The sequence below is a fragment of the Telmatherina bonti genome, assembly GCF_933228915.1.
Source record: "Telmatherina bonti genome assembly, chromosome: 2".
NCBI lineage: Eukaryota > Metazoa > Chordata > Actinopteri > Atheriniformes > Telmatherinidae > Telmatherina > Telmatherina bonti.
Genome location: NC_136620.1, coordinates 34,345,847 through 34,368,237, shown reverse-complemented (window position 1 = coordinate 34,368,237; position 22,391 = coordinate 34,345,847). Strand labels below are relative to the sequence as shown.

Sequence of the window (22,391 nt, the reverse complement as noted above, 5' to 3'; positions counted from 1 at the left end):
GTTTAACAGTGTAAATATTAAAAATATGAACTTCATCTTCCAGTATGTCGTGTTCCTCTTAGCCAGAACAAAATAAATAAATAATATACTGATAAATAAATTCATAATTATTCCAGCAAAGCTTCAAGGTAGATGTGAGGACTAAAAGGTGTTTCTTTTGGCACATCCCACAAGTTTTTCCACCAAAGTAAAGGTTAAAGAACAAAGTTAATGTTTTGGAGTGGCTATGTCAACATCCCAGAACATTAATCCCACAGAAATCTTGTGGAGGAGCAGGATTTAGCAGTTCCAGTAAGGGGACCCAACAGCTTCCAATATCTGGAGCTTTTCTCTACAGAAGAATGCACTCATCCATAGGACTGATGATCAGTTATTGGAAATTGTGTCTTTCAGTCATTCCTGCAAGATGGAGACAAACCATAAGACTGCCATTGCTGTGCTTCACAAATGGGAACAGGTTTCTGAGCTGGAATGCTGTTTTCACTGTTTCTCACATGTTTTTCATTTAACTCAAAACTATTTTTCCAAAACCTGTCTAGTTGTTTGTGTACTATAGAGTAAAGCCTAGTAAATTCTTTTAAAGCAGCTGCTTTCTTCTTACAGCTCTGTCTTTCACATAAATAGACAGAAAAACAGATTCTTCCATTTGTAAAAAAAAAAAAAAAATCAGATTTATTGGAGCTTAAACTCGTGACAGAAGATTGTTTTCTAACAGTTTCTTAAATAAGAGGGAACAACTTTTTTTTTGGCTTAAACCACCACACGCTCTCTCGCTTGTGGTGGGAAGATCAGACTTTGATACATCCTTGATCTTTAACTAAAACCGCCCACTCTTACCTGATTGTCATCCTATTGACTGAAAGCACCCGACTCTTATTTAAACCTGGGAAAAACTCATTGTGAAGGTTGCGTCTTTTAGCTTAAGCAATTTCTTTTTCCTTGTATTTTTGTCATATTCATTAAAAAACTTTAAAAAATCGTAAAGATTACTTTTTTCTTTTAAGCATCACTGTGTCTGCTCAAATAAAGCAGAATGCAGCAGTAAGAACTTTGGGATGCTAAAGTGGAGGTGCTGGTGTTTTTACAGTAGTGTTACATCCTGCTGGGGTCAAATTTGGCACGTATCTATTGAGATGGATTTTAGATCTAACTTGATTCAGATCTAATAAAACTAGTCTTTCCATCATATTTGTCTTGGTTCACAGAGACAGACATGTTGGTCTTCAAAGGGGCATGGGAACGGTGAAATAGTAAACAGGAGAGATGAGGAGTATTGATACATAGTGTGCTAAGACAGTCATACAGAGGTCAGAGGGTGACATAACAGGCAAAATTTAATCTGCAAACACCCGCAATACAATACAATAAAAATGAACTCTGTTTAGGCTGCGAGGACTATGTATTCATATCTTTATAAAGGCAAGCCGACATTTCATGGTCTGGCATCATGATGTCAAGACATCATGAGGAACAGACCCTTGGTCAGATCTTCTTACAAGAGTGATTTGGTGGATATGTCAGAGTTGTAAGAACACTGACTACAGCTCCTCTGATGAAGATGACTGATGGAGAGGAGCAAACAGCACAGCAGATGTTTATCTAAAAAAAAAATAAATAAAAGCTATATGTTGGTCTTCACTTTACACAAAAAGCCAACATAATTCAGTTCAGATCAATTCAACGTGATTTGTACAGCACCACTTCACAACAATGTCATCTCAGGCATACGAGTCAATTCATAATAAACATCCTAGTTAAGGGAAACCAACTGACTGCATCGAATCTTAAATTTGATCCAATCCTTCATCTTGAGCTGGACGAGGGTGGCAGTGTAAAAAAAACCAAAACTTCCTTTTAACAGGAAGGAAAAACCTCCAGCAGAACTTGGCTCAGGTAGGGCAGTCGTCTGCCTTGACTGGTTGGGTTGGAGAGGATAGGAAAGAGAGACCACGAGACATCGCAACGTTTGTCCAGGAAGACCCGCAGAAGGAGGAGAAATATGTTAACGATACTGTCAAGGTTCTACATGGAAGATGAGGAGCAGAGAGATGGAAGGGAAGTGCTCAGTGCACCATGGGACATCCCTCAGCAGGTTAGGCGAATGGCAGCATAACGAAGGGGTGACTAAAAGGTGTCTGCTTTCCAAACCCACACTGGGAGCTGGTTCCATAAGAGAGGGTCCTGATAGCTGAATGCTCTGCCTCCCATCGTTCTGTTAGAGATTCTTGGAAGCAGAAGCAAAGCTGCAGTCTGAAAGCAAAGTGCTCTGTTTGGAATATATGGAAACGTTAGATCTTGGAGATCACAGAGAAGTTTACATGTGAGAATCTTTATTTACCAGGAAACTAAACCAATGACAGAAGCATAGGAGATGAAATTTCCTATGCAGTCAGTTGGTTTCCCTTAACTAGGATGTTTATTATGAATTGACTCGTATGCCTGAGATGACATTGTTGTGAAGTGGTGCTGTACAAATCACATTGAATTGATCTGAACTGAATTATGTTGGCTTTTTGTGTAAAGTGAAGACCAACATATAGCTTTTATTTATTTTTTTAGATAAACATCTGCTGTGCTGTTTGCTCCTCTCCATCAGTCATCTTCATCAGAGGAAACTAAACCAATGACAGAAGCATAGGAGATGCTTCTGTCATTGGAGTTGATAACTCAACTGGTTAATATCTCATGTACAGAAGTTCTTCAACAAGGTGCACAGTCTCACTTGTGTTGCATGTCTGCTCCTCTCTCTCTTTCTCTGACTCTGTTTTCTGCCCAACATGCTAATTTTTATAAATTCTAACAAATCCAGAAAGTTCATATCTTTTTAAATTCAGTAAAATAAATATAAATTAATATTACTTTTATGTTTTTGTTTTATGTAAAACAGGACATAATGCTGTGTAAAAGTAGATGTTATAGAACCTAATAAATACACTCTTCCAGCTCTCTGAAACAGTTATCAAGAATAAATCATGCCTTTATTAATGTGAGATAGCTCATTAAAACCTTCTAAATATACCTGTAGATGCAAAATTTGATGTAGAGGAAAAAGTTGGTCCAGGTCAAAAGTGACCCAAACAATGAAGGCATTTAATATGAACAGTATGTAATGGTTAAGGGTAAAATACACTGGGAAGCTTGAAGTGAGTAAGCTGGCTGTAATCTGACTCATATGTTGCCAAAGTTCCTGAAAATCACAAAAGAGAAATTAGATCAAATGAGCGTCTCAATTATTTGAAAAGATTATCCTGAAATTACAGTAGGCCAGTAAATGGCAACAACAAAGACTGGTTTTGATCCTGCTTAAAGCTTTTGACAAGTTGGGAGAAGGCCCCTTGTTTTTCATCAGTCTGCACAGACTGACTGTAATCTCTCTTCATCACCCTTCATCACATGACTTTTGTTTAAAGCCTTGGCTTACTGTACATTCCTGCTGTGACCTGTCAGATGATTTTTACATTACATTCCCCCCACAAAACTTTCTGAATTGTTTATTCAAAAGTACCTTTACCAATACTGCACTATGAACCCTTCAGTCATGTATGGACATTACTTATGTTCGGATCATTCATGTGTTTTTTTTCCCCCCTGTGACCTAAATTTTTCTTACAGGTGTTTTTTGGGGAATATTCATTACTGACTGGAGCTGAATTGTATTAGATCGCCTGTTTGACTATATTACTTACAGAACACTTGCAGAATAAGAAGACCCCTGCAAAGTTTCCTTTTTTATATTTATTTTACAACTCATCAGCAATAATTTAGGACAGCATATGTGTAAAGCATAAATGAAATGTGCAACAGTTGCTCAGTTAAATCTTTTTTTAAAAAAATCCATAGAGCTCTACAACATTGACAGACATGTATACTTAATGGTATATTCACAAAAAAGGAACTATTTACAAACATACATGCCACTTTCTTTTATATAACAGTTGATAAGAGAGTTGAGGCAAAATCAACTACAAAAGCATTGTCGTGTTTGCAAAATACAATGAAAATGATGTTCTGTTTCGTCACGTGAAACTTAAAAAAACAAAACAAAACAAAAAAAAAACAAAGCAACACACTTGCAGGATTTAGTTAGAAAAGAGGCCAAGATAAAGTTCTTAACATGGCAATGACCACAGTTTCTTTCCCAGTTTTGTCAGTTTTACATAATGATTGGCTGAGGTGTAATGAGTTTGCAGGTTCTCAAATCGGATTAAGATGTTCTCACAAAAGAGCTAGAAAGAAGTGCTTCATAAAGTTGGGGAAATTACTAAATGGCCATTTGACCACAGGGAATTATCTTAAAGCAACTCTTATCTTTTTCATAAAAGTTAAATAATTTTTTTAAGACGTTTCAACATAACAGAGAGATTCAAAGAGAACTACAGTGATTGACTTTCAGAATGATAAGGTGACTGCTGAGAGGAGAATAAAAGCAGAAAAAAGTGCACTTAACGTCTCAAAGAGTAAAGATAATTCTACATAGAAACTTGAACTGGGAAAATACTGGTACATTCAATATCAAAGATCCATAAGGTGCTATCCTACAATTGTTCCTGGAGGTACAGGAGGTCACTGCATCTCTGTGCAGAAAATGCTTAAGCTGGGGGACTTACCAATGTGGACATAAAAACTCCTCATCCTCCAGTTCTTCAGTCTAATTTCAGTACTTTTTGTCTCCCTCGCAAGAAAGAACAAAGCAAACCTCTGCAAAGATGAGTTAAAGGAATTCAGATGTAACACCTCTCCCTTTAATCACTTCAAGTGTGTGAATATCTGTCTAAAATATCTGATTTGAATCGGTTGTTTATGGGATGATATGGACATTAGACACCGGCCTTCCCCCGCGCAGAGTTGAGAATGAGGTAATGAAGCTTTACACTTCCAGGAGCACTTCCAAAGGACCATTTAGTGCACATTTACACAAAGATGAATCAGACTACCTTCAAGGTAATATTTACAGTCAGTGTGCCAGGTTGTTAAACATAGGCAGAGGTCAGTTGCAACTTCACACATCCAAAGAGAATCATTGATTGGGATATTGCGCACTGCTGTGGTACTCAAAGTTTTTGGCACCAATGCTGCCATGTCAAAATGTTTTATCAAACAGGATAGTACAAAAAAACAACTAAGTCCAGCACAACACAGCCGTGAAGTGTCAATCATTGTCGATAGTCATTCAGATTGTTTAGTCGAGCATATAAGTGCAAAAGGCACGCGCAATCACCACTTCCCCCTGTTTCACCAAGATACTGGGAAACTCTTCTGTGACACCCCGTTTTAAAACAAGCCTCATTTTACAAATTGAAAACACATAAACTCCTCATCACAATGCACAAAGAGGTACGCAGACTTCTTAGCTCGTCTGACGCGCAGTGAACTGCGCATGTGGGGCTATTCTTGTTCTCCAGGGATGTCACCCACGTCACCCTCTCCGTCGTCACTTGCAGGACTTTCCTCGCACTCCTCTGGTGAGCCAGTTTCAGCCTCGTGTGACTCGTCGTTGTCTCCAGTGGGGGAGTCCTTGGACTGAGAGGATGCTCCCAAGTGCGCAGACAGACCGGGGAAAGCGGCAGCTGCTGCTGCAGCGGCGGCTGCGGATGCGTGTGCGGGGTACAACCAGGGGAAAGGGGATGCAAGGGCAGCCGCTGCAGGGTACATGTACTTTTCAATGTTGTTTTTATCGAAAAAGGGCATGTAAGATGCCGCAGCTGATGGGTTGATGAAGTAGAAAGGCATGCAAATTGGTGTCTGCTGTCCAACATTGCTTATTCCCATCAGAGAGTTCATAAACGCCACATCAGGCCTGTTGGGGTCTGCGCCCCCGATGCCGCTCCCAGGCCAGCTCATCTTTGGTTTTTTAGCTGCCCGATCATCTCCAAACTCTTGTTTGATCTTAACTGCCTTGGGTCCCTGCGCCTTGGTGCGCTCACATTCTTTATCCTTGCCATCACTCTTTTCAGCCTCACCGCCGTATCCACTGTCCGTATCCGTGTCATTCTCGTTAAGTTCTCCTCCCTGGATCCTCTGGATAACCGGGACGCAGTTGGCTTGGCTGTCTGATTTCTGGCCATCCTGCGCGTCCCCGGCTGGTAACTGATGCTGTAGCTGCGGTGCGCCGGACTGGAACTGCGCCAACACCTTGTGAAGGTGGTTGATGAGCTGCGCGCACCTCTGCTCTCGAGCAGTCCAGTTCTCAAATTGACTCAGGTATTGCAGGACCTCCTTGGCACAAGCCTGGAACCCGGAGTGGAACGCATCCAGATCAGTGTGAATGGGAGATTTCATCGACCGGTCACCTGTAAAGCATGAGAAGACAATCAGCTAGCTGTTCTGTTAGGTATGCACAACATGATCTGTGATAACAAGTCATGTTGTGCATAAAATGCATGTTCTAAGAATGTCTCACATTTTTATTTCTTCCCACCACAAGTTATAGGCTTATAGTTTTCCCCAAATAGTCTGTTCTATAAACAAAATCCATATATGAAATATCTAAAAGTCTATTTTTTTTTTCAAAAATGTTCCACCTACCATTCTGCAAAGCAATAATCTTTTGGTGCTGCTGCTCAGTGACGGCAGTGAGTGCGTTTAGATGTTTCAATGTCAACTCCAGGACAACAGCTTTCTCCAAATGTCCAAGTGTCTGTGCGGACAACAAATGAGGACAAAATAAATTTGGTTAAACTGCTTATTTGTGAAATGATTTTCCATTTAAAGCGATTTTCTCAACATCAAAACTTTTTGGAACACGATGATCTCACCGACAACTTCAGATGTTCGGGTAACAAATCCTTCAGCTGGCCAATACATTCGTTGATCCTGTCTCTCCTCTTCTTCTCTATCAACCGGTGTGGTAACTTGTACGCGTCCTGCTGGCACAGAAAAATCCCCGATTATTCAAGACACCGAAACAAATACAGCGCTGAAGTGGAAAGTTGTTGCGTCTTTGTCTGTGATAAGTTGAACAAATCAGAAATGTTGGTTGATCAAAACTTAATAGCAGGATTTGAGGGGATTTTAAAAGAAAAGAAAAGGAAAATGCGCGCACCTTCCCACCATCTTCTCGTTTTATTCCTCGTTTCGATTTGCACATGTAGAGCGGCGGGTAATCCACCCTAAAGTAAGGAAGAAAGTGGAAGATCATTCACTATGCATGCTGTCATGACATGTTTTTATCATTCATAGTTTGAGTTTTCCAAAGAAAAAAAAAAAAAAAAAAAGCTGTACTCACCCTAGGAAATCTGCGTGCTCCATGAACTGCCTCTCCTGTAAATGCGGTATTCTTTCATCCATGACGCGTCTGCTGCCGGTGATCCGGTTCTGCGCTTGTTTGTTTATTCCACGTCTCTCACACGGACGGCTGAGAGGGAGATGCTGCACAGAGCGTGTCCTCCAGTGGAGCTGCGCTTCAGACTGATGTCTGTGGAACCCTGAGCTGCCACTTTGCAAAGCCGTCGGCTGTGTGGTGAGAGCGCACGCGCGCCTCCGGTTGGGAACAGCTTCCGTCTCACGTGTAGGCTGCACCAGCACAAAGTCCAGTAATTAGACCTTGTGTGTACTACAGCAGCTAGTGCCGCTGTTCCTATAGTGATCTAGTCCCAAAACCCATTCTGACCTCGCTGCTGAAACGTGATTCACGCGCCAAACATTGCAGTGGGGGAGGGGAGGAAAGACACACATGCGCGGAGAATTTCTGAAGCTTTTCTTTTAATCTGACATGTTATTGTCTCGGGAAAACTTTGCAGCTCTCCTTTGCTTTTCTTTTTACTGAGCTACAGGCTAACTGGATTAGTGTTGTAGTTAAGTGGGACAGAAATCACCAAACTGTTGCGCACAGGAAAGAACCCGCAGGTCCGCTTTTACGTCATTTCATGACAATACCTCAGGTTTTCATTCTGTGGACTGAAACCTGACAACCAGATCTAATGTGGAGTAAATGCATCATGCCACAAACACGAGAAATCTCGTTCTTATCTGACAACGTGTGCGCGCGCTCCTCTGCGTCTTCATGCAGCCTGTTACTGTGTTAGGCTGTAGGACAGGATAACCTGCTCATAAATCAGTCCTCCAAAGATGCGTTGTCAGTAACCATGGCACCGACCCAGCTGTATGCTCAGACACGTGCATCGCGGTGCTTTAATAATCTGAACATGAGTGACGCTCTCACACCTTCATGTGAGTGTTTTTTATAACGGAATTATTGTATAAAAATAATAACTAGAAAAGCGCTCTTCTTGCAGAAGAGTAAATGTGAATGCCCTTTTATGCTGAATGATTGATACACAATTGAATAACCATTTGGAGAAGCAGCACAACTATGCAACTTAATTTATTATGGTAATGTTTGAACATGGGCATTCACATTAATGATAAGGCGTTATCTTCTTTTTCCAAGATAAAACAGCTTGTTTTGCAATTTGAAAAAAAATTAACCTGACTTTCAATTACACCTGCTGTTTTTGGAAGTGTCCACAAACACTCCCAGTCTGAGCCCCTGTAACGCCCTCACATGCTTTATGATCACATTACTTCTTCTTGTTGGTCATGTGACTATCTGGCTGGCAGCATATGGCTCTATTGTGTAACAGTGCTGATAGAGAGTGATCCAGTCACTCCTGCTCTCTAATGAAGTGTAACCTCCTCTGTGCTGGCTTTTCATTAACTCATACCTGCTGATTTGCTTATGTACTTTCCCAATCTACTTCTCAACATTACTACATGAGAAAGTACCTCTCTGTTGTAAGTTGGAATCCCCCTTTGTGTCTTGCTGCCTCCCTTCCCTCCTCTTCCTTTCCTCCTCACTTTGCTGCCTGCTCTATATGTGGCACTGGAGCTGCTGTAGGAATCCAGTCCAAATGTTTTCCATATTAGTTCAGAGCCTTCTCTGTTTTCAAATAGCAGCCGAGCTGGGCTTGGCGAGAGCAGGCAGGGAGGGGGAACGGAAGGGGTGAGAGGTAGACAGCAGACACAGTCATCCACCCAAAACACCGTAACAGAAAAAGTTGTGAAGACAAACAGGGAAAAAGAGTTTGAAGGCAAAAGGAGAAATGGGACAGGGGCAGAAAGGTTCCTCAGACAAAAAAGAGAGCAAGAGGAGGAGAGATGACAGCCCATCACCAGAGGACGGCAATAAGTGCAGAGTCTGTCGTTTCCCTCTGCTTGTCGCCCTGCTCCAGCTGCTGTTGGGGGTGGCTGTCACAGCCGTGGCCTTCCTTATGGTGGCTATCAGCCCCTCACTTTTGGCCAGAGAGACGCCACACTGGGCTGGGATCATTGTAAGCTCCGTCCTTATGCTTTATTATCAGCCTCTTGTTTGCATGGAACATTAGTCTCCAATTTCTGACATTTCTGCATGACCCTCAGCAGCCGTGTTCTTTCCATGTTTACCAGACTGCATGTCAACACTGTCCCTCACCAAACTGTCCTTGTGGGCAGAGTTGTTACTTATATAGGCGACTAGTATTAATATAAAACTAAACCTGTATGCATAAACCTGAATTTCTGATCCAAATCTGTCACATGAGCATTTTCTGCACCTTCTCTTTCTCCTCAGCATCTGGGCAGATTAGATAAACCCTCCAATCCCAGCATGCCATCTTCCAAGCATCAGAAATCCTGTCAATATCTTCTGTGCATACATGCTTATACACCTTCATTACCACATCCATCTGAGCATTTATATTATAGAAAAACTAAACACTTAAAACAGTTGAATTGTCCATTTAAGAGCAAGAAATTTAAACTAAATTGTGCAAAGTTGTTTTTTTTCAACACTTGTGTAAAAAAAAAAGAAAAAAAGAAGCTGGCCTTCTCTTTGAAATTCAAAATATAAATAAATGAAAAGTGTACATTTATAATCACTGATTAGGATAAGAGTTCAGGTCACAAAAACATGTTGTTCCCGTTTGGGTCTTTTTCTAGCCTATCACAGATGCCATCTGCTGTGGAAAACATCCTTGGACACCAGCATCCCGAGTTAGATCCTCACGAGATTCAGCCGAGTGAAAAACATTGAGGTCATCAAGAACTTTCCAGAGAATCTTGAGTGCTTAAGAACCTAGGAAAAACATTCAAATAAGATGCTGCACGTTAGTCACAAGACTCCAATTGCGCTGAGGAGATAGAGTGCGAATCTGTGTGTGAGAGAGAGTGAGAGCGAGAGAGAGCGTGGAAAGAGAGAAAAGCAAAGTAATGGAATCAGATGGCAGATTACTGCTGAATCATGCAATATCAAGAAACATCCCTCAAAGCCTTGACACGCGTGTTTTTCTAAGACAAGAAACTTGCTCCTATATTGTGTCTAGTAGCACATAGGGCTGTGATGACATGCTTTCAACCCGATTTGATTCCAATTTTTTGGATGCCGATTCCATTTAAATTGCAATTCTCACAATTCCTCTATTTTGCTTATTTTGTAGACTAAAAACAACAACAAAAAAAATGTACTAAACTTTTTTTGCTTGTGATTTTTCTTCATTTCAGTTAGGAAAAAAAACAACACAGAAGCCAGGGCATCACTCTGCTACTAATGCCTACAAAAACAAGTAAAAAGATCAATAAAAACAATTTTTAAAAAAAGGACAAACATCTCATATAATTTTTATTTATTTAAAACAAAAAAAACCCCAAAACTTTTCTTTAATAAAAAAAAACGATTTTAAAATTGTGAAGCAAAAAATCCAGATATTCGATTTTTCAATTCGATTTTCCCACTTGTATGTTTGTAGTAGCAAACATACAAGTTAAACAATGACAAGGTGCAGTGTGTTGAAGATTTCATCACAGGTTGTCTGCAGACTTTGTAACACTGTAAAATAAACATTCTGTTCGTATCTTTGACATCTTAATGTGATTGAATATTACCAAATAACACTGATATTACTCTGGTTTGCTGCAGCTGTGTTTAGCTTCCATCCTGGGTTTCATCCTGTACTGTATCACTTATCAACCAGATGAGAGGACATCTATGCAGTTCATTGTCAAGGTGAGTTTATGCATAATCCGACACATTTCCTGCAGATAAACACAAACATGATGACTCAAACCGGATCCATTGTACAGTTTCTTTGAAAGTGGCCAAAGTTTGGAGAAAAGTGCCTAACCACATGTGTTTATCTTGCAGACCTGTGCATGAAACACAGTTTTATCTGCTCATGAAGGCCGTCAGTGCCAGAGACAAAATAATTTAACCGTTTTCCTGTTTAAAAGAGCTCTACAGGGATCGCTATAAGAAGAGGAGAGTTGAATTAAAAATCAGTCCACTATTCTTTTCCTAAGAAGTACTATCACCCTTTTTATCTTTTTGTCTGGCTCTTCTGTTCAATACAGGTAGTTACTATAAGATTTAAAGATGTATTAAAGCACTCCAGCAGTATTATGCATAGAGAAGAGCAGCTAATTCCTAAATGATGTTTTCACCAGTGAAAAGATTATCCTACTTTAAATTTTCATCAGCAAAGATTATAAAGCAGAGTGTAGCAACATTAAATGCCCTTATAATGACTTAAGTAGATTTCTTCTTTTTTGAGAGACAACAGTCTTATTCATTCAGTTCCATTGAAAGCAAATATTGCACTGTGTGCATCTTTTCTTTGAATTTCTCTTCAAAAGGACTTTTGTATTAGACATAAAGCACTCGTAAAATCCTCTAATTATATGCATGTCAGAGCAGCTCTCTTTAGCCCTTAAAACAAATGTTTCTTAATTTATTAATGTCATATATCTAAACAGCTCAATAAACTCATGGTTGCAGATTTTCAATCTCACTAAAGAATTTATGACCTTACAGCCAGTTCTGTTATTTATTTCAGTTGCCCTTGGCACTGGTTGAATGGGCTTTCAATGTGTATTAACTGGAGACATTTCTGATGTTAAATGCTACTACATTGTCAGATGGTGATCCTGTCTCCGTGCAAGATCTGTATTTGTTCAGTAAAAGCCCTGATGGATTCCATGAGCATGCTCAACTAAAGGGTCTCAGAACAACCACTAAACTGCTGTTCAGTTTCAGACCATCTTCACCCGGTGAAGGACATGCTTCACAGCTAAATTCATGCTGATTCACCAGCTTTATGCTCATTTCTGTAAAGCCAAACTAAAAATACTTCAGATTTGAAAACTGAACATGAATACCACTGTAAAGCAAGCGCCACTCATCACTTGCATATTTCCATAAGCAGCATGTAACTGCAGCCAAACTACACCGATGAATGAGGACTCCTCTTATATAACAGATGGATTAAAATGAAGGTTTAGTGTTGTTGAGATTGTGCAACTGCGTAAACAACACAAAGCCTCTGTCACATTTCACACATGTATTTTTAGACCATCTTTGCTTACCGGGTAAGTTAAACAGGACATATCCGGTACAGGTAGGAACCAGTGGCTGTGACTGAATGGCAGTGTGACATGTGTTGCAGCTGGGCTCCTGCTCTGAGGGTCAGACCTTGTCCTGTAGTTTTGTTTGTAATCTCTTAGAACTGAATTTGCTGCAGGCACTAAGCCAGCATGTCTGTTTCTAAGCCACAGTTTTGGCACTTTGGGGTAATCATGAGACAACAGGCTCACGTAGAAACCAGATTATTTATTTTAAAAAAAAATAAATTAAAAAAAAAAGAGGGGAAAAGAAAAAAGTACTGAAATGAAGATGATAAATGGTGTTTTTTATCAAAGCTTTGTGGAAGTCTGACAGTAATCCTCTGCCCTCTGCAGCTCCTGTACTTCATCATGTGCACCACTGGCCTGGTCCTTTCAGTCCTGGTTGTGGCGTTTGCTGTACACCATCACTCACAGACCAGCAGCTTCATCTGTGAGAAGGCGGACGATGACTGCATGTGCACACTGGATCCAAACGACCCAATAGCCCGCACTTTTACCTATGAGGGGGTTAGCGACTGTGAAGCAATTACCGGGACACTTTCTTTCTACTTCCTGCTGCAAATCTTGCTGAACTTGGCCCAAGGCCTCATCTGTGCTGTCGGAGCCTTCATCATGTGGAAGCACCGCTATCAGGTCTTCTTCTCTGGTCTCCAGATTGGATCACCAGCTCAACAGTGGCAGAAAGTTTAATGCAATGATGATAGAGCTGATTTGATGACTCTGCCCAGTCAAACTGAGATGGAAGGTTGTTTTGCTGCTTATGTGGCTAAACTCTAAAAGGCAGCAGTGTGTGCCTTAGCGTGTATTCTTCTTTCAGTCATTCACACAGGTGGCAAATGGAAGGAAAATTCATCATAAAGCGTCACAGAAAGGTGTTGGGTCACAATGTGTCACCAGATTCTGTCAATGTGGAAGCGGAAGAGCTCATTTTTCCCTTCAAGTTGTCACCTCTTTGTTGTGATTTTTCTGTGGTGCTTATATTATAGTTTTAAGTAGTTGTTTTTGCACAAGGTTTCTTCTTGCAGATATCAAACTGAAATAGGTAAAAAGTTTAACAGGCACTATTTTTTTAATTGGCATTTTCTCTTCTGTATATGCACCATTGCAACATCACTGAAACCAATATAGCTTGTTTGTTTCATAACTCCATAAATCTATATGGTCTTTAAGTAATCTCTTTTGGTTTTAGTCACCGATATTTACAGATATAATGAGTCACATCAGTGATGCTTTTGGCGGCACAGTGATTCACTGTGTTCTCAGGTTATAATTTGCATAATTTATGCAAATAATTTGAAGCTGCTCTTTTAATATATTGCTAAACAGTTTTCTTTTTCAGCACAGCCAATCTTTTTTGTTCTCATGTTATAACTTGCAAAGAAAAAACAATACTTTCTTAAACTTTTGGAAACATTTTTCACAAAATAAAAAGATCAACCCTTTAAACTTAGGTTAAAATATAATTCATTCTCTCCAACTTTTTTTTTTTGCAAGCTAAATGTAATTACATGCTTTATTAGTTTATTGGTTTATAACAAGATCTTATTACATTCAGTTTTTTACTTTCATGTTTGAAGCTCATGTTTGAAAATACTCCAGAAAAAAAATCACTTTTAAAAGTTACTTTTATTTTGTCTAATCTGCCTTGATTATAAAATGTAAAAGTCTTAATGATGAGCAACAGGAAAGTACTTTTCAGGGTACTGATCCTGATAGCAGTAACATGCTTCGTGAGACTGGAACTGGATTGAAGAGAGTTCTGATCGCAAAGGTGGATGCCAGGAAGGAAGGTGGCCGGCGTGACTCAATCCGCCTGTAGGAGTCAAAACTACTGCAGCTGCAGAGGGTGGTGGCAGCGGGTTGGGTGGGGGTGAGGAAAGGGGGGTTCAGACAGCCAGCTGGAGCAATGTAGCGGAATCATTCCCCTGTATTCAGATTAATTCATTCTTACTCAGACAGGATGGAAAAAAAAAGGTAAGAAATCAAGTATTTGGAAGACAAGGTTGACTTCAGTTCTGCCACCTTCTGCTCCAACAGGAGCTAATTCATGCTGAGCAGGGAGCAGCACAAGAGATGCAGTGATGTAAATCAGGAGGATTGAGCACCCAGAGTGAGGATTCAACTTGTAGAATGTTTCATGGATTTCCTTAATGAAAAACAAGAAAATATAGATCATTGACAACATGGAAACAGAGTCCATTTCTCATTGAAAGGTTAATTGTGGCCTCAAATGTGCATTTCTCCACAAAGCTGTCATAAGATGCAGGGTTCAAAGTACAAAACATTTTTAGCAATTAAAAGCAGTTTCTTTTTTCAGCTTTGTCATGCAATCAAGAGCAGAAAATTCAAACTAAAAATGAGGAGGTCCCCTTTGTAGTGAAGACTTGAGCGGAGAAACAGCATCTTTACTTCTGCATCCTGCAAGTATGACATATTATGATAGATTTCTGTGGCAGTCATAATGTGGCATACCTGAAGGCAAGGTCAGCATGTCATTAAAATAGAAAAGAACTAATCATGAACCAGTTCCAAGTACAAAACCAAAGTGAAAAGATTCATGGGGAACAGCAGCACGAATCTTTGGATCTAGTTGTGATCATGTCTGTTCATTGAAGCAACTTTGACCGGTGATGCTGTATTTAGTTCTCAAGTCATGCTTCAGCATTTCCAGGAGACACATATTTCAAAATTCTAAGTACATGGACAAAGTAGGAGAAAGTTTAACCCCTGAAATGTTTTTTTTTTTTAATGCCTCCAGTTCCTACGTTTCATTTGGCAGCTTTAAATTTTCCAAAGACCCCCAGAGTTGTCTTTAAAAAAACAAAACAAAATATATTACACAATTTTTAACTGTTTACTGTGTGACTAATAATTAATGTTGTATTTTCTTGTTTAACTCACACTTATTGCACCACACCAAAGTGTGTGACAAAGGGCAGACGTCTATGCAGTGCTTTTCCATGTGCATGTTTTCGGCGATGATGTCAATGCGTCATGTGATCGCAAAGGCTCACAGCCAGACACAAGAAGTCACATGCCAGTCATCATGGGGGCATGTTTATTTATAAAAATGACAGACAAGAAAGGACCATCCCCTCCTCCGCACGTTCTGTGTGGTCAGTTGATCTTTCACGGTACGCAAAAAAAAAAAAAAAAAAAGAGAGAACACACTGATATCAGATACTGGAAAGTCTTCAAGCGAAACTGGAGGACAAAAGATCAATGAGTCGCTCAACAACTTTAACTAATTCCAATACAAACTGAATTCCCAACATTGCATATAAGCTTAATATGAAGCTACTTATATTATTGAAATTTAAACATTGGTCATTATGGCTTCCTTTTCTTGCTGCCATGTAGTCAAAATGCCTGACTCGCTCAACCTGCCTCCGGCCACAGAGGTGTTTGCGTTTTTGTCTTGTGTTTGTTGACCCTCTCTGGATGTTTTCCCACCCCTTCCACTGAATAAACAAAGGCAAAGGCATGTGACTTGACTGTGGTTTGCAAAGATATTCAAAAATGATCCAAATGTGTCCAAGGTTGTGTTTATAAAGTAAATCATTTACTGCTCATGTGAAATCTAAAGAAGTTTAGTGCACATGAAGAGGAAGAAATGAAGTAGTGCATTTTGTGCACTATAAATGATAAATCAGCAGGTTAGTTTAGGATGCATGGCAAAACCGACAGCTGCATCCTGATATTGTAACTAGACTTTTACCAGACAGCAATGATGGCCCTGATATTATCTTCTCCATCTGAGTGAAATACATTCCAGTAATGCTGCACTTTGCCCCTCATGTCTATGCAGTGACAGCTGCTCACCATTATGGCACCGCGTGAACTAATTTTAATGGCTGTCACCGGCAGCAGGAGTAAATGCAGGCCTGCCAGCGTAAACACTGAACTGAAGCCAAGACTGATGGTCCTCTCTGCAGAGGGTAAATGACAGGACAGGATGAGACACCAGTTTACTTCTGTGATCCGTTTATCATCTCCAATATGGAGCAGAAGCAAAAACATACACATGATCGGTTTTGATTTGCCCACTGTGCTGAAATTCCAACATAGAGGACAAGTCTGAACCGAACACACTTCAGGTTTTCATGATGAGATTGGTCATCTTATTCACGCACTGGAATGCATTGAATTCAGTGCGGACAGGTTTACACTACCCTTTACAAACCATTTCCATTTTCCACCAGTTCCTGTTTGTCATGAGTTTCAGCATTCTAGTCATAATCCCCCCGGTAGGTTCACGCTTTTTTCTACAAATAAAAGTGTAAATAAATCAGTTTGTAGAAGTTTGATGAGATCTATGATGATGCACTTATTCAACCTCTTCATAACAAGACTGATATAAACTGCTCAAATGCACAAAAAAATCTTGTTGTAAATTTATTATAAACATCTGACCATTTAAAATACATTTTCTATACACTGTGTTCGAACAGAAAGGGTCACGGGACAATCACAATAAAGTGGATGAGCCATGCTATTTGTTTGTGCAAGCTAAAACCTTAAATCTGACATAATCAACCACAGTACAAGACAGAGAACAGTGGCAAGAGATTACAGGAGGAGTGGAAGTTGATGATACGAGCAGATTCAGTAAAAGTTAGCCGATATCGCTATACAGATAAGAATGTTCATGTTGCAACAAAGATCATCAAGATTTTCACGTGCAGCCAGCACTACATGATGTACCAATATAAGATTAAGAAATTTCAAGTTTTACACAGGCACTCGTAATTTATTTCACATTTCTGTTACATACATACTCTAGAAATCTGTAAAAGGCGACTGAAGTGGTGCAGTGAACGCAAACCATTTAAAAATAACATCTGAACCTCACCAGTGTTTCCAGTTACAGCTTTAACTCTTCCCTTTTTAAAGAAAAAAGTGCACGTACAGCCACGGGGATGTGATATCTCTTAAAGTTAATGTGTGAGGCAGTGTGATTTCAATTTCAAAACGCAAAAGTAAGACTTCACCTAGGAACAGAAATGTTCTCATAAATACTAACAGGAATCTAAAACTAAAAAAAGGGAAGAATACTTAATGTTAGTGTGCGCTCTTTTCCTAAAAAGCCTGTAGGCCGGTCGTTGACCTCTGCAATGGTGTGATCAGCACCCTGACAGCACCGTACCACAGGCCAAAAACACGCTGTGCTCAGACTTGACAGCGCTTAACCATTAACCTCTCTCTAACATTTCCCTGGACCTCTGTCTGGCACACTAACACCACACTGGCAGATGTGAGCTGTGCTGATCATTCACAGAGCTGAGCTCCTCTGTACAGTGTGCTCCTTGCGGCTAAGTGGGCGCATAAGACGCATCTGATTACAGGTATTGTTCTTAAGGCTGGAGTTTTTTGTGTGTTTGCACGTCGACATGGTTTTTGAAGCGAGGCTGCTGCAGAGCTTACACTCTTCAGTGTGTTGGGATGTGATGATTGGGCTGAGTAGGACCGAGGAATCCGAGCCTCTGCTTGTTCTTCCTCTGTTCAGTCATCTGCGAAGCAAAAAAACAAAAAACAAAACCCAATCAGACTGGAGTTGCATGTAGCAAACACATTATGTGCAAACCTGTGTTTGTGCCAGTTCTAGTGGGCACTTTATCATGCAAAATATCATATCCCCACCAACTCACTGGATTGTAGATAGAGTTATTGATCCATTTGAACTTAGAGTGCAGGAATACTATGATCAAAGTCAATACCAATAAAAGTGGGGGGAAAAAAATGATTAAAATGGGGGGGGGGGGGGGATCTTATTTTTGTTTGCCCCCATCCCCTTTGTCAGGTTATTCGTGTTGATGACATTAATCAAGGTCACCCATCTGGAACAATCCTGATATACTTTAAAACAATAAAATGATTCATTTAATTTAATGAAGCAGCCAAGAAATAAAGTATTTGGAATATATAATAGTTGACATATTTAATATATTTATGGCACAATATGGATTTAAAATATCAACAACTCAAGTTTATAATTAGTAAATAATGTATACTGAACAATATAACAAATAGACATGCAGCTCTTCCAAGTCATGGGTCTCCTTATCTGCCTCTGATCTTTGCAGGAATTGGTTGCACTTGCAAGATGACAGATCACTATCCATGCCTAATAACTTTCCCCTCACATTAGTTAATCCGCATGCTGATGCAGTCAGCATCATTCAGGTTTAATCACCAGTTCATGTTTTTCTATGCGTTGCAGATATTTTTGTTGTTGTCGTTCAGCTAGTCTTTTTCTTTTTTTATTTTTTTCCCCTAATAGGTGCTCCCGATGATAGTCAACTTTGTTTTTTCTTGAAGATGTAACTGGTGACTTTCTGTTTCCTTACAGGTGTAGCAGCTGCAGTTACTTGTTCCTGTTTAGATTGAACAGCTGGTGGTGTTACTTTCTATCTGATGTATCCTTGACTCCCACTTTCTTCTTTTGCCCCCACCCCCTTTGTCAGGTTCAACATTAATATGTAAATTCAGCAACAAACTAATTTAAAAATAAAGAATAATATTTAATAGTGGGCTTTAAGAGGGGTCTTATACCCATAAAGCTTCTCTTGGCCAAGCAAACCACTATTCTGACCACTACTCTGCTTGCTATAATGTTGGACCAGAGAAAATTGAAAAAAAGAGACATTTACCCCAGTCAATCACGCCCACGTCATGATTATGATATGAATTAAAAGTTTTCTTGAGTTTGCAATCACTTTAAACATTGCAAAACAATTTAACAGCTTTTATGTAAAGTTTAGATTACCTTGAAAAGAAAAAAACAATTCTCCACCGTTGTATGCAAATAACTGCTCAGTACAGCTGTTATGACTAGAAAGTAAAAATGTTCTTTGGAAACTTCCTTAGCTGACAGAGTCATGTGTGTGTGGGTGTGCTTGGGTGTAAAACTGTGACCTGCACGTTGGAGGTTGTGTAAGTGTGGGGAAAAAAGTTTCATGGTTTTTAAAATAACCATCACATTTACGGTGGTTTCAGTGCTGACGTCATAAGTGAAGTCCACTGGTTCTCTAAACCATAAATCATACTTGCAGATGAAAAGAAATCAAGCAGGCTGTATAGAACCCAAAAACCCACAGGACCAAACAGCAACACACATGTACACAGCCTCAGCTGTAAATGTGCCAAGTGCTTAAGTTGGTACAAAAAGAGTTAGAAGCTCCAAGAGAGTTTCCCATTGCAACAGGAGCATTTCAGATCTGGTGTGAGACCTGCAAGACCTTGCTCGTTGTATACACACTCACCTCTTGTGATGTGTGCTCAAATGTCTGTTTGCAGCAGAAGTAGACTAAAATCCTCGCTAACCCCATGACTCGCCATTAGTTAGTTCAGACTGCAGTTAACTTAGATTAGAATAAAATTGCCAACGTTTGCCTTAAAATAAATTCCGAGCCACTTTGTTGGTGTTTTTGCTCAAGAGCGCTTCAGCAATACACATATGGTAATTGGCCCCAGGCAGCAGGGAGGCGTTATCAACTCCACTGCTTGCCGAGGTCAGCAGAGGTTGTTGTTTTGTTTGCTGGAGTGTGATCCACCCTCAGCAGGAGCTGTTTTCGCACATCTGGCAGAAGGGGAACAAGGACAGGCCTGTGACTGGAATCACATGCAGGCGAGGCAGGTGATGAGAGTGATCAGTCACACTGTAGGAGCCGAGCTAGTCATCCAAACAGCCAGAGGCTCACAGGCGGATCTCAGTCGCGCTTGCTGCTGACGTGATAGTCACCTGTCGTGGCGTATTCAGCAGCATCAAGGCTCTAACACAACCCCACTACATTACTGAGCACAGAAAAGTGATTTATAACTATATGATGCAGCAGAATCTCCCATTTAAATGACCTCTTCCTCTGTTTTGTTTTTTTTTTTGGGTGAAAAAAGACTCGTGGTCAGGGAGCATGTGGAGTTCACTGGACCATTTTATGTGAAACCAGTCAGTTTAGACTGCTATGGCCTCAAGACAAAGTGACAGTTTACCTGATCTTTGAGCTCAGCCAGTTGACCCGAGAGCTGAGCCACCAGAGTGACAGTGCTGTCCAGTTTTTCCTGCAGAGATCGCATCTCATTCTGCTCACCGTCTCCTTCGCTGCTCACCAGGGACATGGCTCTCATGCGAGGGAACCACTCCAAGTTCTTCTTCTGCAGGACATAAGATGGAACAGGAGTAAAGTGATGAGAAAAAGAAAATGTGCAAAAAGCTAAATTAAACTGACTAAATGGGAGGAAGAAAAGGAAGTAACAATAGAGAATGCTGGCACAAAGATTGATAGGATTTGCGTAGAAGGCTGACCTCAGGAGGGTAGTTAACAAAGATCCAGTGGTAAGTGGAGATGGGTGAGAAAGTTTAACTTTAATCATCTCATCACAATGGAAGCTGCTCTCTGGTTGGGGCTCGACGGCTACTTTTCTTTTTTTTTTGAAAAGCCAATCTGTTGTTTCTGCAGATAGCATTAATACACTAAATGAACACTAACTGGCATTTCAATTGTCACCCACTCCATAAACACACTGTTGATGTGGGGATGAGTCACTGTCAATCAACAGCACGACTGGAAGTACAGTATTACTTACAGGTGTGGGCGTGTATGTGCGCATGCAAAGTGTTTGGTTTATCGTGTTTTCCAACTGTGCAGTGGACAGAGGTAACCAACTGCAGCCATGCTTTGGGGGGAAAAAAAACAGTGAGCAAAACAAACCTATAGAATTATGCAATAGGCTTAAGTGTGTCTGTGTTTGTACATGCGTGGGTGTGTGTACTGTTGGCGAGCATCTGCATGGAAATGTATCTAACATTCTGTGAGTAAGAGCGTGTGTTTTACAACATGCTTGCTCTTATGCAAAGTGAGATAGGTTTTCACAGAGATTCACTGTCATCACCTGATCTTATGTAATACTCCTTTGCCATTTCTCCTGATAAAAACCACTTAAAAGGTGCTGAGAGTTGGATTTGACTGGCACCATGATAAGTCCAGCGGGAGGGGTGAATGAGGTATTCTCCCACCTACTTATATAATAATAGACTGCAGGGATAGATAGACTGATGAGTGTGAGACACAGAGGATAAAAAAAAAGAGGGGAATTTATTTTGAGGGTGGATGATGATGTGGAATGTGTGGGTTTTTTTTTTTTTTTTTTTGATTTGATTAACAAGTATATCTAACTTTGCTAAGTAAGGCATAAATACCTGAAACCTACAACCAAACTGTCTTCACTTAATCTTCAAGAAAATAAAAATAAATTATTGTTAGCAGTTCATTCCTATTGGATATATTATCTCAACCTAAAGTTTAGACTGAATTGCTGAACCTTAACACAGGTTCAGAAGAAACAACAAGTTTATTCATGAATTGATGCCAACAAAACAAGTTTATAGAAAAGGTAACTCTGCTTTGGAAGATTCTACAATCAGAAGCTTACTGGGAGGTAAGGGTGTCAGGATTAGGTATAAAATGGAGCATCCATGAAAAGACTATTGTTCAGGAAAATACTGCATTCTGATTAGCAACCTTCTTAACTGAGTTAAATACCTCAAGTTTCTAAGCAGCAGCCATGACACAAACTGTTCAAACTCTCCAAAAATTAAGGAGCACAGATTTTTCCTTTACGACCTCTTTTAGCGCGGGATACTCTAACCAGTCCTTTATTAAAGGAGAGAGATCAGTCTGTCCCACAATTTCTTGTGGGTAAATGTTTTAAACTGCTGCTTGATTATATATATATCCTGTTGTACTCGCTGATTCGCATGGAGAAGTACAAAGTGGACAGAGGAGTAGGTGTGAACAGACGATGATAATGATGATGTATTTCATTTTCGTGACTGTTTTCTTTCATACTTACAAACTTTGATCAAAAAGAAATTTATTTTTTACACATTAATGTGTTGTATAGAGTATTTTGTATAGCATTAGTTTCTGTTTATAGTTTAGTCTAATTTCATCCTACCAATTGATTATGTTATATACATTAGCAGCTGTCATGATAAATTAAATCCTAATCCACACGGACGC

At 40.0% G+C, this 22,391-nt stretch overlaps 3 protein-coding genes across 3 annotated transcripts in view; 1 reads left to right on the top strand and 2 right to left on the bottom strand.

Moving 5' to 3' along the window:
• Window positions 1-5,385: 5,385 nt before the first annotated feature.
• bhlhe41 (basic helix-loop-helix family, member e41) lies at window positions 5,386-7,287 on the bottom strand (the record flags this gene model as incomplete). The annotated part of the gene is made up of 5 exons (XM_079258037.1): window positions 5,386-6,290; window positions 6,526-6,637; window positions 6,756-6,863; window positions 7,043-7,109; window positions 7,226-7,287. The coding sequence occupies 5 exons, from the start codon at window positions 7,285-7,287 to the stop codon at window positions 5,386-5,388; spliced, it is 1,254 nt and encodes a 417-aa protein (XP_079114163.1).
• A 1,641-nt stretch (window positions 7,288-8,928) lies between these two features.
• On the top strand, window positions 8,929-13,370 carry sspn (sarcospan (Kras oncogene-associated gene)). Its single transcript, XM_079255691.1, has 3 exons — window positions 8,929-9,269; window positions 10,892-10,978; window positions 12,706-13,370. The coding sequence occupies exons 1-3, from the start codon at window positions 9,042-9,044 to the stop codon at window positions 13,060-13,062; spliced, it is 672 nt and encodes a 223-aa protein (XP_079111817.1). The 5' UTR covers window positions 8,929-9,041; the 3' UTR covers window positions 13,063-13,370.
• Window positions 13,371-16,832: 3,462 nt separating this feature from the next.
• The window catches only part of itpr2 (inositol 1,4,5-trisphosphate receptor, type 2), a 68,765-nt gene continuing 63,206 nt past the window's right edge, over window positions 16,833-22,391 (bottom strand). The window contains exons 55-56 of the mRNA XM_079253846.1: window positions 20,362-20,523; window positions 16,833-17,882 (exon numbers count right to left, since the gene is read on the bottom strand). Coding sequence (XP_079109972.1) covers window positions 17,802-17,882; window positions 20,362-20,523 — 243 coding nt within the window. The 3' untranslated portion in view covers window positions 16,833-17,801. The remainder of the gene's footprint in view (window positions 17,883-20,361; window positions 20,524-22,391) is intronic.